Below are 15,010 nucleotides of genomic sequence, written 5' to 3'. Positions count from 1 at the left end.
CAACATTGACATTTCCTATCTCCTTAGTAACTGGTGAATTAAAACTTGCAGGACAGTGATTCGAGACAAATAGTTGCCACCGCTTTGTTTCTACACCTTTGGAAAGAGTGTAAAGTTAAGCATTAAGTGAATTAAATTGTAAATACATTAAATATATCTAAATTATACAATATAAGTTCAAGTTCAAACAAAATGCATTTTGAAAGCAGGGAATGCAAACTTTTTTTCTGGACTGGATATGACTGAAACTTGTGTTGTATATTATTATAATTTCATCATAACTTGTATTTAATAATTCCAGACAGATCACTTTCAGATAATCATATATAAATATCCTTCTTGGCTTCACGGAGGGGCTGATGTATGTGTTGATCTGTGTATTGAGACTGTCATAGTTTTTGTTGTATGCCTGATTGTTTTTATAATGCGTTTCCAAATATGTGTAGTATGCAACCAGAATTTATGTTTATTAGTTTATGTTTATAACTCGGAGAAGAAGTCGGTAATTGTACTCACTGTTTCGGTTACTTATGCGATCCTCAACATTGGTTTGCTGTCAGTGAACCTCTTAAACAGTAGAAATTCAGCCAAAACTCAATCCATTTCTAGTCAATTGAATTTATCATGCCATTAAAGAAACTTCACATTATACAAGTGTCTGGATTTTATGAAAATATTTACAAATATTCACTCACTGACTTTAAATTGGGATTTAATCAGACAACATAAAAAAAGACTGCTTAGTCTGTGCTAGCTTTAAAGACCAAACCGCTATGCTTAAAATTAGTAATAACTGGCAAGCTGGCTTTTATAGATTATATAATGTAGTACAAACATCCATGTAGTGCATATTAACTTGTCAATTTGTATTGTTTTGTTTTCTTTGAATAGGTATTATGCAATTACATTCCCTTTATTAGCAGCTGGCCTTTTAGATCATTTTAGAGTGGTGCAGATGCGTAAACCTGCACAGACACAAATACAGGCATAGAAACAATGCAGAGGAGCTGAATAAAACAAACAATCCTTCCCAATAGTTTTAGTGTTTTATGTAAGCAATATGCACTTATAGACTATACTGTAAGTCTGTACTTTTTAATCATGGTAATTGTCATTGTTAAAACGAAGTCTGTTTCAGTTCATGCTAACTGTGATTCAAAGTAAATCAACACATCAGTTCAGCTGCATTTGCAATTAACAGACCAAATACTGGAATATGACTTTGTGTTTACTTAAGGGTTTTGCTTCTCTGTATTGGAAATCTGCCATCAAGAACGAGGGGTGTGATTTAAGAACATCAGGTGGGTAAAAGCGGTGATTTATTCCGGGCCCTTGTGTTTTGATAATGTAAAGTTCTAATTGCTATATATATTTGGGTTAGGATTATATTATGTGTATTACAGTAAAGCAAACTGCTCTTCTGTCATTCAGCAATCCGTTTTTTGCCATAAAAGGCTATTAGAAATCACATAGTTGAACTACCTTGAAACATAAGTACTGTTTTACAAACAATATTGACTACAAATTGAGATATTGTTTCTCCATATGTTAAAGATTTATCAAATAAAATATTATTATTAATAATAATAATAATAATAATAATAATAATAATAATAATAATGTAAACACTTTGCACTGTGAAACACATTTAAAAAATCTTTTGAACTCTTGTTAAACAAACTTCAGATTTTAAATCACTTACCATCATGAATCTTAAATTATTCAGAATGGCTCATATAGCAAACTGTCAAACACTCAAATGGCCAAAGAAAAACAAGTTAGTAAGAAAGAAAGATTTAAACAATTGAGGGCAATCATGTGTAACAATAGCTAATAAATCATGCTTAGACCCAAGTTAAATGCAAATCAAACATTTAATAAAATCGGGTTCTCCAACATGTTTTCCATCACCAATTTCTTTGTTGTTCAGATAAACATTTCAGCTTTTAAATACACTGTCTTTCCTTAAATTAGGTTAAGAAGGTTTACAAAAACAACAACAACAAACAAACAAACAAACAAACAAAAAATGATATACTCATGGGTATATATACATATTTCTGCTCACTCATTCTAAGGCCTATCCTATAAATTCTAGTAATAGTAAAATAGCTGGACACAACCCAGAAATTATTTTTACCGTTTCTGTGTAATACACTAGTATAAAGGAATACTGACGTTTTTACCACAGAAAGACTGTAAAAGATTAATCTAGTAATAACTGAGAGTGGCATCACAGACAAGTGGGATATGACAGGAATCTTTGTGCCCAGTTGTTTGTAAGGCTGACCAATTATTTTCCAATGTCCTTTAATATGTGCAGGTAAGAGATTTTGTACTTCAGGACTCCAGCAGCTCCGTGCCATTGGAAAAAAGTTGATACGCCCCGGCAAAGTAGCTGTAATTCAGTGACTTGCGACCATCTCCGTTTTTATGGAGTCTCTGCTTTCCGTCTTGGTATGTATATTCTTCCCTGGATGGACGCATTTATCCCCCTGATCAAGTGGTCCTAAACATTTCACAATTTTGGTAAAGAACTGTTGAACTGTTTAGAACCACTGCACCAGAGAGACCAAACCACCACAACGCAAGGCGTACGTTCCAGGATCCACCAGATTCAAAACCATACTTCCAGCATCTGTGCGAAGAAACAGAAAGAACAGAGGCAAAGTGAGTTGAGACTTTCAAAAGCCTACATTTTCGATTGGTAAACCCTGACACAGATTGACACAGAGACTGGAATTCAGTACAGGCTAGAGAATTCCTTGTTGTTCAATGACCAGTTGAAAACACTTCTCACTGAGCTATGCCATGACTCGTACCATGCCTACCCTCACCATCTTAATCTTCTGGAGTGCATATATCCTTCATCTTAAAATAAGATTAAAGTGTTTTACCTTTTGTAGTTGAAGAGACACCTTGAGCAATCTCGCCTCACTGTTGTGTTGAGTCTTGCAACCCTTCTTATATACTGTATTCTTGTTGGTAGGCAGAGCACCTTGTCCCTGTGATCAGGCAAGGAATGAAGTTCCTGCCCTGCTGGACCAGTTTTTCAGGGTTCCACATGAATCGAGGGCTCCCGGAGAGGAGCTGGGAGCGGCCTACGTGAACAGGTGAAACCAAGCAACTCGTAGTGCACCTGCCCGACAGGTTTGTTGTGAAGACACTCCTTTGCACAGATAGGGCAGAGACAAACTCCACCCACGTGGGCGGCTTCAGCATGCGAGAGAATGAGCCAGAGACGTTCTCTGTGAAGTGGAAAAATAATAACAATTATAATAATAATGGTAAAACAAAACAATAGTCCCTAAAATGTCATGTGAGTGTAAGGCCTAGTACGTGTGCAGGTATTATTATTTTGGTGTACTGGCCTTATAAGCACCTTATAAGATTTGGATATGCGTATGGTTTCTGATTTTCCAGCAAAACAGGCCTACTCATTCACCATAAAGGAAACACCTGAGATTCATTGATTCAGCTGTGAAGCACCCTATTTTTAACTTTATTTTTCTTGTTTTTCTTTCTTCAATTTTTCATTCTTAGTTGTGCTGGAAAAAGCAGATTTTCCCCCCTCTAATATGCCTAGAGAAAACTTGCTTCAGCACAATTCAAAATAGTGGATATTATTTTTTTAATTGCAGTGAACCCTGGGTCTTGCAACTTCACATTAGTTTTAGTGTGTCAAAGCTTATTGCAATGATTGGAGTGGCGCAAATGACACTGGACATTTTAATAAATGTTGATTGTTTTTAATTTGGTGCTTCTTGACAGCCATTTCCACTTTATGCTTTAGGTCTATTGTATGTCCCAAGAACGCATTGTTTTATTAGTTATGACGAATAAAACATAATTGATTTAATTTATTTGGTATGGATAGACCAGGGACACCCAAACTCCTGTTGCAGGAGATAAATTCATATACTGCATAAGAAAAAAGGAAATACAGCCATTAAAATTCTAATATTTAAGATAAATGCAGTACTGTGGCTTAGCTGATCCTCAATGAAGATGTAGAAGGAATTTTATATATGCATTATATTGTATATAAGGCTAAAATTGCCACAGTTTGCATCTGTAAAAGAATAAATAAAGTACTTGTATAAGACAAAACTAAACAAATGCAAATCAGATAACCATTTATTTTCCTGACAAATGTATTTTGCTTTTTTAGTGAGTGCACTTGTTTGTCTGTTAATAATAAAGCTTCCTATATTTTAGGTTACAATAAAACAAAATAAAATGCAATGTATCATACAATCTATACCCTAGACTAGACTGTTGCCCAGTGGAGCAATTGAGGAGGTTTGTGATCACCGCTTTAATGATAAATTGGCAGAAGAATAAGGTTTAAAATACCTTTGTTGTATTTGATCATAAGACTGTGTTTGTATTGCTTGCCCACCAGATGTCTCATTTACAACAGTTCCAAATCATTTGTTAGGGCCTTTTATAAACTTTACCCTTCATTTACATAGGTAGTGATTCATAAATCTTATTAAAAAAAAAAGCATAGCACAAACTTTGCTTAGAGACTGGATGTTTTGAAGGATACCATTACAGTCATTACATATTGTGGTAGTGGTTCCAGGAGAATACAATTTCAGTATTTAATCGCCTCATCCTGACATCCTGACTCATCCCTTTGAATATTTCCAGACTTTGTAGCGGTCTTCACAGCCGAAGTGTCTGTTTCCCCAATATATACACATATAATAACATCACAGCGAAGTTAACTCTTAAACTATTAGTTTAGATTGTTATTCATGAGATTCAATATACATTAATAGGTTATATATTTATTTTGGTAACAGAAAACTGCAGGAATTCCACAGACAGTAATGCATCGAAATGAAGAACCATGCTTTCAAAACATCACATTATTTTACATTCTCGGTGCCTGGGGATTGACATTTCGGTCTAATTGGCCCTAGTTTAGGTTCGTCGGCAGTTTACTTAAGTGCAGGGTGGCAGAGGACTTTCCATTATTCAGACTGATTTTCTTAAATGTGTGGCAAGGGATTTAAATAACTTAATGAATACAACCTCCAAAAAGGAACTAAGCATTCAAATTCATGATTGTTATTGCTAGATGCTAATAATGGACCATGGGAGATAAAACACTTTTCATTGAAATAAAGCAATTTCCAATACTTTTTAAGAATATATTTTTCAATATTTAAGACATATGCCTGTAGGTAGATATGGAATTGTTTGTAAATGTTACAAAAAACAGCAACAAATGTATCCAACATTGCACAGTTACATATTTTGGAGCCAATGCAAGGTGAGGGCGAATTACTTTCCGAACTCTAAGTGAACCATGGGAAAAAACAGGAAATCAAACCAGAAATGTCTTGCTTATTGCAAAATGCATTTATAAAACTGACAGAATACGGTGCAAGATATGATAATAATAACCAGAGAAAGAGCTGACCCAAAACTGAAGCGTGTATTTTCCATTGAGGTAGGTGCTCAGGGTGGCAGTTTATTTGCAAGATTACAGTAAGTACAGAAACGTGGTCTGTGGACTGCAGCATAAATACAGCATTGAAGAAAGATCTGTAGGCAGTAATATTGGATTGGCAAAGCTTGCCAGCACACTTCAATTCTGGGAAGTCTGAACAGTTCGTCCGACTGCCAGTAACCAATCGCAATAAAGCTCCTTCCACTATTAAAGTTGACATTTACAGGATTCCACAAAGGAGAAAAGTAATTGATTTCTTATTGCGTTTCAACCAGTGTTCAGGTCTCTGAAGGAAGCAGTAAATGCACTAAGTATTTTAATTCAATAAAAAGTCAGATACATGGATGACGGTGTCAGTCAGGGTAAAAGCTTGGCATATACTGTTGCTTAGCTGTTACATTTCAACTTTATTGAAAGGTGTTTCAGAACCAGTTGACATATGGGTCCATTCCATTTCCTTTTATTATCAAACATTATATACTGGTGATGTTTCCTACTAAAGAAAGGATTTTAAGGATACATGTTAAGTACTGGTTGCTATGTTGACTAATACAATATCTAGATTTTAGAATATATCCCTGATCCAGGAAGGTTATTGCCTCTAAGAGCATTTATTACTTAAAAAATGTCAAGATGATCACAGTTACCAAACTCCTTTCTCTTTTGAAGCAAGCGTGTGTTTTTTAGGCCTTAGGAAGGGCAAGAGAAACAGGACGCAAAAAGCAGTACTGTCAGCCGAATGTCGAGAAGCAATACCAGAATGTGAGTCTGAGATGAGCCCGGACTGGAAATTCATTCAAAACCGTAAAACATTAATTATAGTCTAGTTTCTACATTGGGAAAGTACTTTGTCAGCTCTGGTTTTCCCTTTCCTCGAGGTAAATAATAAATTAAGCAGTGGGGGTAGTTTAACAGTTTAAGAGAACAGGAACCTATTGGTTGAGCTACCATATACACTCACCTAAAGGATTATTAGGAACACCATACTAATACTGTGTTTGACCCCCTTTCGCCTTCAGAACTGCCTTAATTCTACGTGGCATTGATTCAACAAGGTGCTGAAAGCATTCTTCAGAAATGTTGGCCCATATTGATAGGATAGCATCTTGCAGTTGATGGAGATTTGGGGATGCACATCCAGGGCACGAAGCTCCCGTTCCACCACATCCCAAAGATGCTCTATTGGGTTGAGATCTGGTGACTGTGGGGGCCAGTTTAGTACAGTGAACTCATTGTCATGTTCAAGAAACCAATTTGAAATGATTCGACCTTTGTGACATGGTGCATTATCCTGCTGGAAGTAGCCATCAGAGGATGGGTACATGGTGGTCATAAAGGGATGGACATGGTCAGAAACAATGCTCAGGTAGGCCGTGGCATTTAAACGATGCCCAATTGGCACCAAGGGGCCTAAAGTGTGCCAAGAAAACATCCCCCACACCATTACACCACCACCACCAGCCTGCACAGTGGTAACAAGGCATGATGGATCCATGTTCTCATTCTGTTTACGCCAAATTCTGACTCTACCATCTGAATGTCTCAACAGAAATCGAGACTCATCAGACCAGGCAACATTTTTCCAGTCTTCAACTGTCCAATTTTGGTGAGCTTGTGCAAATTGTAGCCTCTTTTTCCTATTTGTAGTGGAGATGAGTGGTACCCGGTGGGGTCTTCTGCTGTTGTAGCCCATCCGCCTCAAGGTTGTACGTGTTGTGGCTTCACAAATGCTTTGCTGCATACCTCGGTTGTAACGAGTGGTTATTTCAGTCAAAGTTGCTCTTCTATCAGCTTGAATCAGTCGGCCCATTCTCCTCTGACCTCTAGCATCAACAAGGCATTTTCGCCCACAGGACTGCCGCATACTGGATGTTTTTCCCTTTTCACACCATTCTTTGTAAACCCTAGAAATGGTTGTGCGTGAAAATCCCAGTAACTGAGCAGATTGTGAAATACTCAGACCGGCCCGTCTGGCACCAACAACCATGCCACGCTCAAAATTGCTTAAATCACCTTTCTTTCCCATTCAAACATTCAGTATGGAGTTCAGGAGATTGTCTTGACCAGGACCACACCCCTAAATGCATTGAAGCAACTGCCATGTGATTGGTTGGTTAGATAATTGCATTAATGAGAAATTGAACAGGTGTTCCTCATAATCCTTTAGGTGAGTGTATATATTTTGTCTTATTCAGGGGATGTGGCTGCTTTTCAGTATTGCAGGCAGTGACGAGCGGATCGACTGGCCAGACTTGTTCTTCACACACCGAGACACACTCGCCTCCACTCTGAGTGGATGCTTGTTGCCATTTCATGATTGTATCTAACGTTCGAAAGGAAATTCCCTGAACTCAGCCTGTGCTCCACTTGATTAAAAAACAACGAAACAGCAGGCAATCTGAAACCAGAAGCTAAAGTCAGGATGAGAGGACCTCTTCAGATATACAATTCAGTTTATCATTGTAAAGATACAGATAAGGAGGAAATTAATTAAGCATATAATATCCATTTCTAAATATATTGTTTAAACCAGTCTAAGTTTATATAGAGACAGATGCAGGACAGTCTATATACAGATTTTTTTCTTACCTCCAAAGATTGATGATTAATGCAGTGAAACAATGGATACTTTCAGCTAGGAATTCATTTCATACAATCTTAACGTAGCGACATGGTGACACTAAAAACATTCTGAGTTCAAAAAGAATGGAAACGGACCAGTTTTATGAATATTTCACATTATTCATTTATTTGTGCTTGAGAACATCACCAGGTGTGATAGGTTTACACGAAATACAAGACAGTATTGTTCAATCTGGGAAACACACATCATACTTCGAACAAGAAAACACTTCAAGACCATACTTTGCTGAACCGATCACATACACTTCCGTGTTAAATGCCTACTTTGTTACTAATTAAAATCACAGATTCAAGTCTCTCCAGCACAATCATGATACTTTGTGAATCTTCAAACCAGGACACAACAGGTTTACACTTTGTCATACCAGGCAAAAGGCCAGGCTCAGTAATACTGGAGATATGCACACAGTACAATGAGATTACTGAAATACAATGTATGTAGTAGCAGCAGCTGAATACCCTATACTTTAAAATCTGGATTGATCAGGGTCCATGGCTCTTTCTAAAACTGTTCAATAGCTAATCACAATTAAGATCCAATTCCTTCTCTTACATTCAACAAATAGTCTGAGGATATACATTTATTTATGAAAGGTGTGTGTATATACATGCTATAAATGGCTTATCAAATTAATTTGACAATTTGTCTGAATTAGGGAGGAAAAAAAGATGAGTACTACTAATATAGTATATACTAACCCAGTTTATTATGGCAGTATTTGTTTTTGTTCTTTTTTATGACTAGTGGAAGCCTATCTTCAAGCACTGGTGCAATTGGTGGATGGGCTGATGTTTCATCTTGGCCTTAGCCAGATAGAATCAAAGCTGCTTGTGCTGTCTTACAACTCAGACAATATCAATATCTGTTGGGTTGCAAGGGAAAACAGCTTTTTCAGCAGGATTTTGTTTCTAGGCTTATTTATTAGTCATAGTTTGTCTGCATAGATATTTGTCCCTTGTCCTTTTTCCACAAACAAGGGAAAATGCATTGAGTCCTGTTTCTTCCAGTACTCCGAAATGTAGCAACTGTTGCCCTCTGTAAAGAAAGATGCAACATCCAGTTAAATTAGATTTAAAATGAAAATCAAAGCAATTCAAGTCAACCTGCCGAGAAATTAGTCTTGCTAATTACCCTTCTGCGTCCCTGAGCTCAAGTAATTGGGGATACATAGTTGGGAAGGAACAAACCAAGGATAGTCTGATATTCTTCTACATTGTGACTCAAAGCAGCATGATAAATAGTGATGTACAATGTGTTTAGACTAGTTACTTAATTAGACAGTGCCAATAACTTCAATTTAACGTTACTCGATCGTACAATCCACAAAGTCCAGACACCCTTCCAACAATGTAGTGACTGAACAGGTGTTTCAGATAATGAGATACATGTGCTTTCTGTGACACTCCATTTACAACAAATAAAGCCGTATAGTTCCAAGGTCCATATTGGATTTCCGCATTTCCTGCAACCAGCAATAATCCTTTTTCTCTATTGACCACTTAGCATATGTACGAACAGTACATTTGAAGGATGGAAGCAGTATTTTAATATCCTCCTACAAGTCAAATTACATTCAAAACTTAGTATGACAGGAGCAGTGGGCTCCATTGCAGACGGCGGTGCAGTCTGCTCAATACTGGAGTTTGGGAATACATGGTCTGCCACTGCTTTTTGTTTCGGTGTCTTCTGAGTGAAGGTTCTGTGTTTCCAAAGCTCAGGTTTGTCTCGGGCACACAAACTCGATGTATTCTCCCTCCTGTAAAGCCTGGGTGGAAAAGACATGGAAAATAATAATTGTGTGACCAAACAAACCATTTTTCTCTCCTTTCACGCAAATCCCCATCCCATGGACAGTTGGTAAAACAATACTAGAATTAGAGGGTCGAATTGTCAAAATTAGATGCTGAAATGGCCATTAATCATTATCATCAAATACACATAGTACAAACTACATTTTCTATTGAACCAACTTGATCATTTTCATTCCCCAATACTAAAAACAGAATCAAACAGAAGGAGAACAGAGGTGGACATTTTCATTCCAATGCAGTGAAAAAACACATGCAGATTATTCATTAGAGTAAGAGCTGTATTATCATCAGGAATACTTACTGCACTCAGTTTATTTGGTTGCATGTTTTGTTTCCGAGTTGCAGCTTAGTTCTGTAGATGAGATTTACATGTTAGCTAATGATAATAAGCAAACAAAACACTTCAGAGCAGGGTATTCAAATGTTAATTAAGAAATGTTATTCTGTTCAGATACATGCAGGTGAACATGCAAGTTTCTTTTAATGAGTACAATTTAAGCTCTTTAGTAACACCTTTTTGTTGGCGTTACTGCAGAATTGAAGAAATGTGTAGCAAAATGTCCTCAAAATCTGGTCTCTCAAACAGTTCGGAACAGTTTCTTAAAATATTTAACTACTAAAATACTTTAATAATAATAATAATACAATGAGATCAACCTAGTAAAAATGCAGAGCTATGGCATTAAAAAGAGTTTAAATAATATTGATGCAACAAAACACTAAGCACAAAACGTAGCAAAAGTGTTGTCAAAACCACTTGCGATCGGTGGAGCTCGGTTTAATTCGATTTAAATCAGGTAAACATCACCAGGTTGGGAGAGCCCAACGACAGCAAAGCCCAGTGAACCTCCCAGCAAGGTACCCTTACAATGTGTGAATGTTGCAGGAACTCGATCACGTCCTTATTCCCAACTGCTTTTGCCTGGGAGAAGAGGGGTTAAAGAGAGATGTCAGTGTGCACCCGGTGGAAGAATGTCCCTGATCAGATCACAGCTGCTTTTACAATCCAGACTTTTTTAATGCACATGATCAAGACCACATATTTGAAAATGGTACCCATTAAAGCAACAATTCTAAACATCTCCCTGAGAAGAAACGAAAGGAGAATAATACATTTTGTTGATGTCGTTATGGCAGAAAAGGGAAACTCACCACTTCCAGAGGGGTATGTCCATCATAGCCTACTACATTCATGTCAACGCCGGCCAGACTCCAGGATTCCAGCCCAACCAGGTCTCCAAGGGCTGCCAAGCTGAGACAAGGACAACTTTGGTTATTGTCTTTACGGTTCCTGCTGCCATGCTGTAAGTGATGGGCATATTGTATTGTGGAAGCAACCCACATTTTGTCTACATGTTTTTTTACTACTACATTTCAAATCTCACCGGACAATCATTTCTGAAAAAATAATATATATAGGCTTCTGGAGAAACATCACAAGTAAGGGATGTTAAATACTCATACTCAAATTATATTTAAGATATAGGAAAAAGAAAACCACACAAACTATTTGTCTGAAATTCCAAAGCAGGTATCTTAACTATGTTGCCTGTGCACATTCCAGGGGTCAAGAGAACAGGTTCGACCGGCCACTGAAACATGGGTGGGTGTGGTCAGTGGGTTGGGGTTTTTTGGGGGTCTGGAATGATGCAGCTCAAGTTTGGTCTTCAACATGGATGAAATACATTCAGTCAAGCCAATCGAGCCTTAAATGTCAGGTTGATGACCCAGACGGCCACATTATTCTTTCATGGTTTGAATCATAACATACATTTAAAAAAAACTGCATCACTTCTCAGGCTTCATCAGATATCTATTGTGATGAATGTATATACAGTATTTCACCATCAGCCTATATCAGTCCACTGCTGGATGAAGGCCTCCTCAAGAGGTTTCCACTTGCTTCGATCTACTGCTTCTCTTTTCCATGTCACGCCTGCAAAGTGCATGATTTCATCTTCCCATCCTCTTTGTGCTCGTCTTCTAGGTATTTTTTCATCTCTTGGGATCCATTCAATAGCTTCCTTTGTTCATCTTTGAACTGTTCTTGCGGTGTATGCGGCCCATTGCCATTTTCACATGTTGACTCTTTCAATCACATATTTTGGCTTGCTCTTGTATACACACATACAGACATGCTCAAATTTGTTGGTACCCCTCCACAAAGAATGAAGAAGGCACAATTTCCTCTGAAATAACTTGAAACTGACAAATGTAATTGGCATCCACCATTGTTTATTCCATATGTAATAGAAATCAGACTTTTGATTTTGTTTTTCAACATAATATTGTTTCAATAAAACATTTTGTTGCACAACCAGAGGCAATAATTGCAATCAGAAGCTCTTAATGAGACTTCTGCACCTGTTAACAGGTAGTTTGGCCCACTCTTCCTGCTCTAGCTGTCTCAGGTTTGATGGGTGCCTTCTCCAGACTGCAAGTTTCAGCTCTTTCCATAGATGTTCGATAGGATTCAGATCAGGACTCATAGAAGGCCCCTTCAGAACAGTCCAATGTTTTGTTCTTATCCATTCTTGGGTGCTTTTAGCTGTGTGTTTTGGGTCATTATCCTGTTGGAGGACCCATGACCTGCGACTGAGACAGAGAGCTTCATTTTTTCATCTGCGAACATAGAGCTGATGTGACTTGCCAAGAAGCTCCAGTTTTGACTCATCTGTCCAAAGGACATGCTCCCAGAAGGATTGTGGCTTGTCAATATGCATTTTAGCAAATTCCAGTCTGGCTTTTTTATGTTTTCTTTCAAAAGTGGAGTCCTCCTGGGTCTTCTTCCATGGAGGCCACTTTCGCTCAAAAAGCGACGGATGTTGCGATCAGAAACTGATGTACCTTCCCCTTGGAGTTCAGTTTGTATCTCTTTGGCAGTTATCCTTGGTTCTTTTTCTGCCATTCGCACTATCCTTCTGTTCAATCTGGGGTCGATGTTCCTCTTTTGGCCGCGCCAAGGGAGGTTGCCTACAGTTCCATGGACCTTGAACTTCTTAATAATATTTGCAACTGTTGTCACAGGAACATCAAGCTGCTTGGAGATGGTCCTGTAGCCTTTACCTTTACCATGCTTGTCTATTATTTTCTTTCTGATCTCCTCAGACAACTCTCTCCTTTGCTTTCTCTGGTCCATGTTCAGTGTGGTTCACACAATGATACCAAACGGCACAGTGACTACTTTCCTCCCTTTAAATAGGCTGAATGACTGATTACAAGATTGGAGACGTGTGTGATACTAATTAAAGAAACTCATTAGTTTGGAATATCACTATAATCCAATTATTTTTGATATTTTCTAAGAGGTACCAACAAATGTGTCCAGGTCATTTATCTTTGTAAAATGAGCAATAATTCATCTCTTTTCACATCTCTTATTCTATGACATACCAAAGGCATGCAAGTATACATGATGCAATAGCTTTTAATTTCATTACTTTTCAGCATTAATTAAGCATTATTTCAATGAGCTGTAAGGGTGCCAACAAATTTGAGCACGTCTGTATATTCAGGCAAGGAAGCTTCTCAATAGGTACCAAGAGATTAAAAAGACCTAGAAGACAACCACATAAAAGATGGAGATATATATATATATATATATAGATAGTGTTTTCTCCATTAAAAACATCTTTCCATTGTGAGCATCATCAGCTCAACATACATTTTACATTTCAATCAAATTAACAAGTTTCTAGGATTTCAATACATTTAACACCTGAGGATGGCCCGTAAGCACATCAGGAATAGAAAGTGACAAAAACACAAGTAACTGGCAGGGAGCTCCAAAGGGAGAGGCCAATGCTCATACAGCATTCTTTCCTCCTACCTGCACAGCTCTGTTCCCACATCCTCCAGCTCCTCTTGGGACAAATGGGCACCTGTCTTTCGCAGCAGTTTGATGACATCATTGTGTCTGGGGAAACAGGGTAAGTGTCACAAACTGTAATCGCACAGGTGGCCAACTCAAACCCCAGAGGGCCTCGGGGCATTCTAGCTTTGCTTCCACATGAGCTTTTAGTTAGTAAATGATAGCAATTTTTCACGTCAGTCACAACAAACAGTGTTTCCAGGCGGCTGAATATTCACTTGGAGGAGACCTGGAAGAGAAGTGGAAAACAACCCTTAAACTTTGGTGAAAGTAACAGCTTCTCCAATTATTTCATTAATCTTGAACTTTGTTCAAAACTCCTTCTATTTTCCTAATGTAAGGGTTTCCACGTGAAATGCAAATACACTTCCTCTTATAAGTTATTTTGATTAACAATCAGTTCCTTTGCAAAATCCCAGCACATTCCACCCTTTACTTGATTAAGGCGTGGTTTACTAATCCTATGCTTGGATTGTCCTTTTACTACAGCCAATCACAGATGCTCCCGAAGACTTCCTCTTCACTAAGAGCAGAGTTCAGAAATAGACTGGAAGCTTATGTCATTTTTTTTTTTTAATAATTACATAGGTCTACAGATCTAAAAAGCAAAGCTTTGAGGTGGGTATAGGCACTGGGGCGATTATTGACGATTTCAAGCACAAAGCCACAGATAAGGGCCTGGATAAGGGCGTCTGCCAAGAAATAAAAATAAATAAATAAATAAATAATAATAAACAACCCTTAAAACCCCATTGGCAATTCTCCTTCACTTGTCAAATGCAGCAGTGACACTTGTGAATGTCATTGCAATCGATGTGCGTTGCTGAATGGAAACTAAACGGTGTCAGAAAACGTCTGGTATACTGATAGTCAAACGAAAGTGCAGGCATGTGTTACTCTAATCACGATTCGACTCACAAAGTCTGGCTCCTCTGCAGTGAGGAACAGTTGATCTTGGGCCAGCAGGGGCAAGTCGAGACAGATCCACACAAACAGTAACCCTACACAGAGACCTGTCCAGGTGGTTCCTGCAGGATAGCTGCAGGCCAATTTCTGCTATAGTGAAAGTGAGTCATAATCGCTATCCAATTAAAAGCAGAGGAAATATTAAGGTCTTAATTCAGAAATGTACGTAAACTACACTTTCGATTCAATCTCTGACATCAAGTGCCCAATATCATACTGTGGGTTTGACGAGATGGTCAGTGTGGACATCCCTG

General features: G+C 38.0%; 1 protein-coding gene across 2 annotated transcripts in view; it reads right to left on the bottom strand.

The window, feature by feature from the left end:
* Positions 1 to 8,191: 8,191 nt before the first annotated feature.
* Positions 8,192 to 15,010, bottom strand: part of aspg (asparaginase homolog (S. cerevisiae)) — a 32,767-nt gene continuing 25,948 nt past the window's right edge. For both annotated transcript variants that reach the window (XM_066694168.1, XM_066694169.1), the window contains 5 exons: positions 13,749 to 13,835; positions 11,072 to 11,171; positions 10,788 to 10,841; positions 10,221 to 10,271; positions 8,192 to 9,873 (listed from right to left, as the gene is read on the bottom strand). In XM_066694168.1, the coding sequence (XP_066550265.1) occupies positions 10,266 to 10,271; positions 10,788 to 10,841; positions 11,072 to 11,171; positions 13,749 to 13,835 (247 nt within the window). In that variant the 3' untranslated portion in view covers positions 8,192 to 9,873; positions 10,221 to 10,265. The remainder of the gene's footprint in view (positions 9,874 to 10,220; positions 10,272 to 10,787; positions 10,842 to 11,071; positions 11,172 to 13,748; positions 13,836 to 15,010) is intronic.

This window comes from Amia ocellicauda, chromosome 21 (genome assembly GCF_036373705.1).
Source record: "Amia ocellicauda isolate fAmiCal2 chromosome 21, fAmiCal2.hap1, whole genome shotgun sequence".
NCBI lineage: Eukaryota > Metazoa > Chordata > Actinopteri > Amiiformes > Amiidae > Amia > Amia ocellicauda.
Note: the sequence above shows the minus strand (reverse complement) of the source record. Positions and strands in the feature narration are given on the sequence as shown.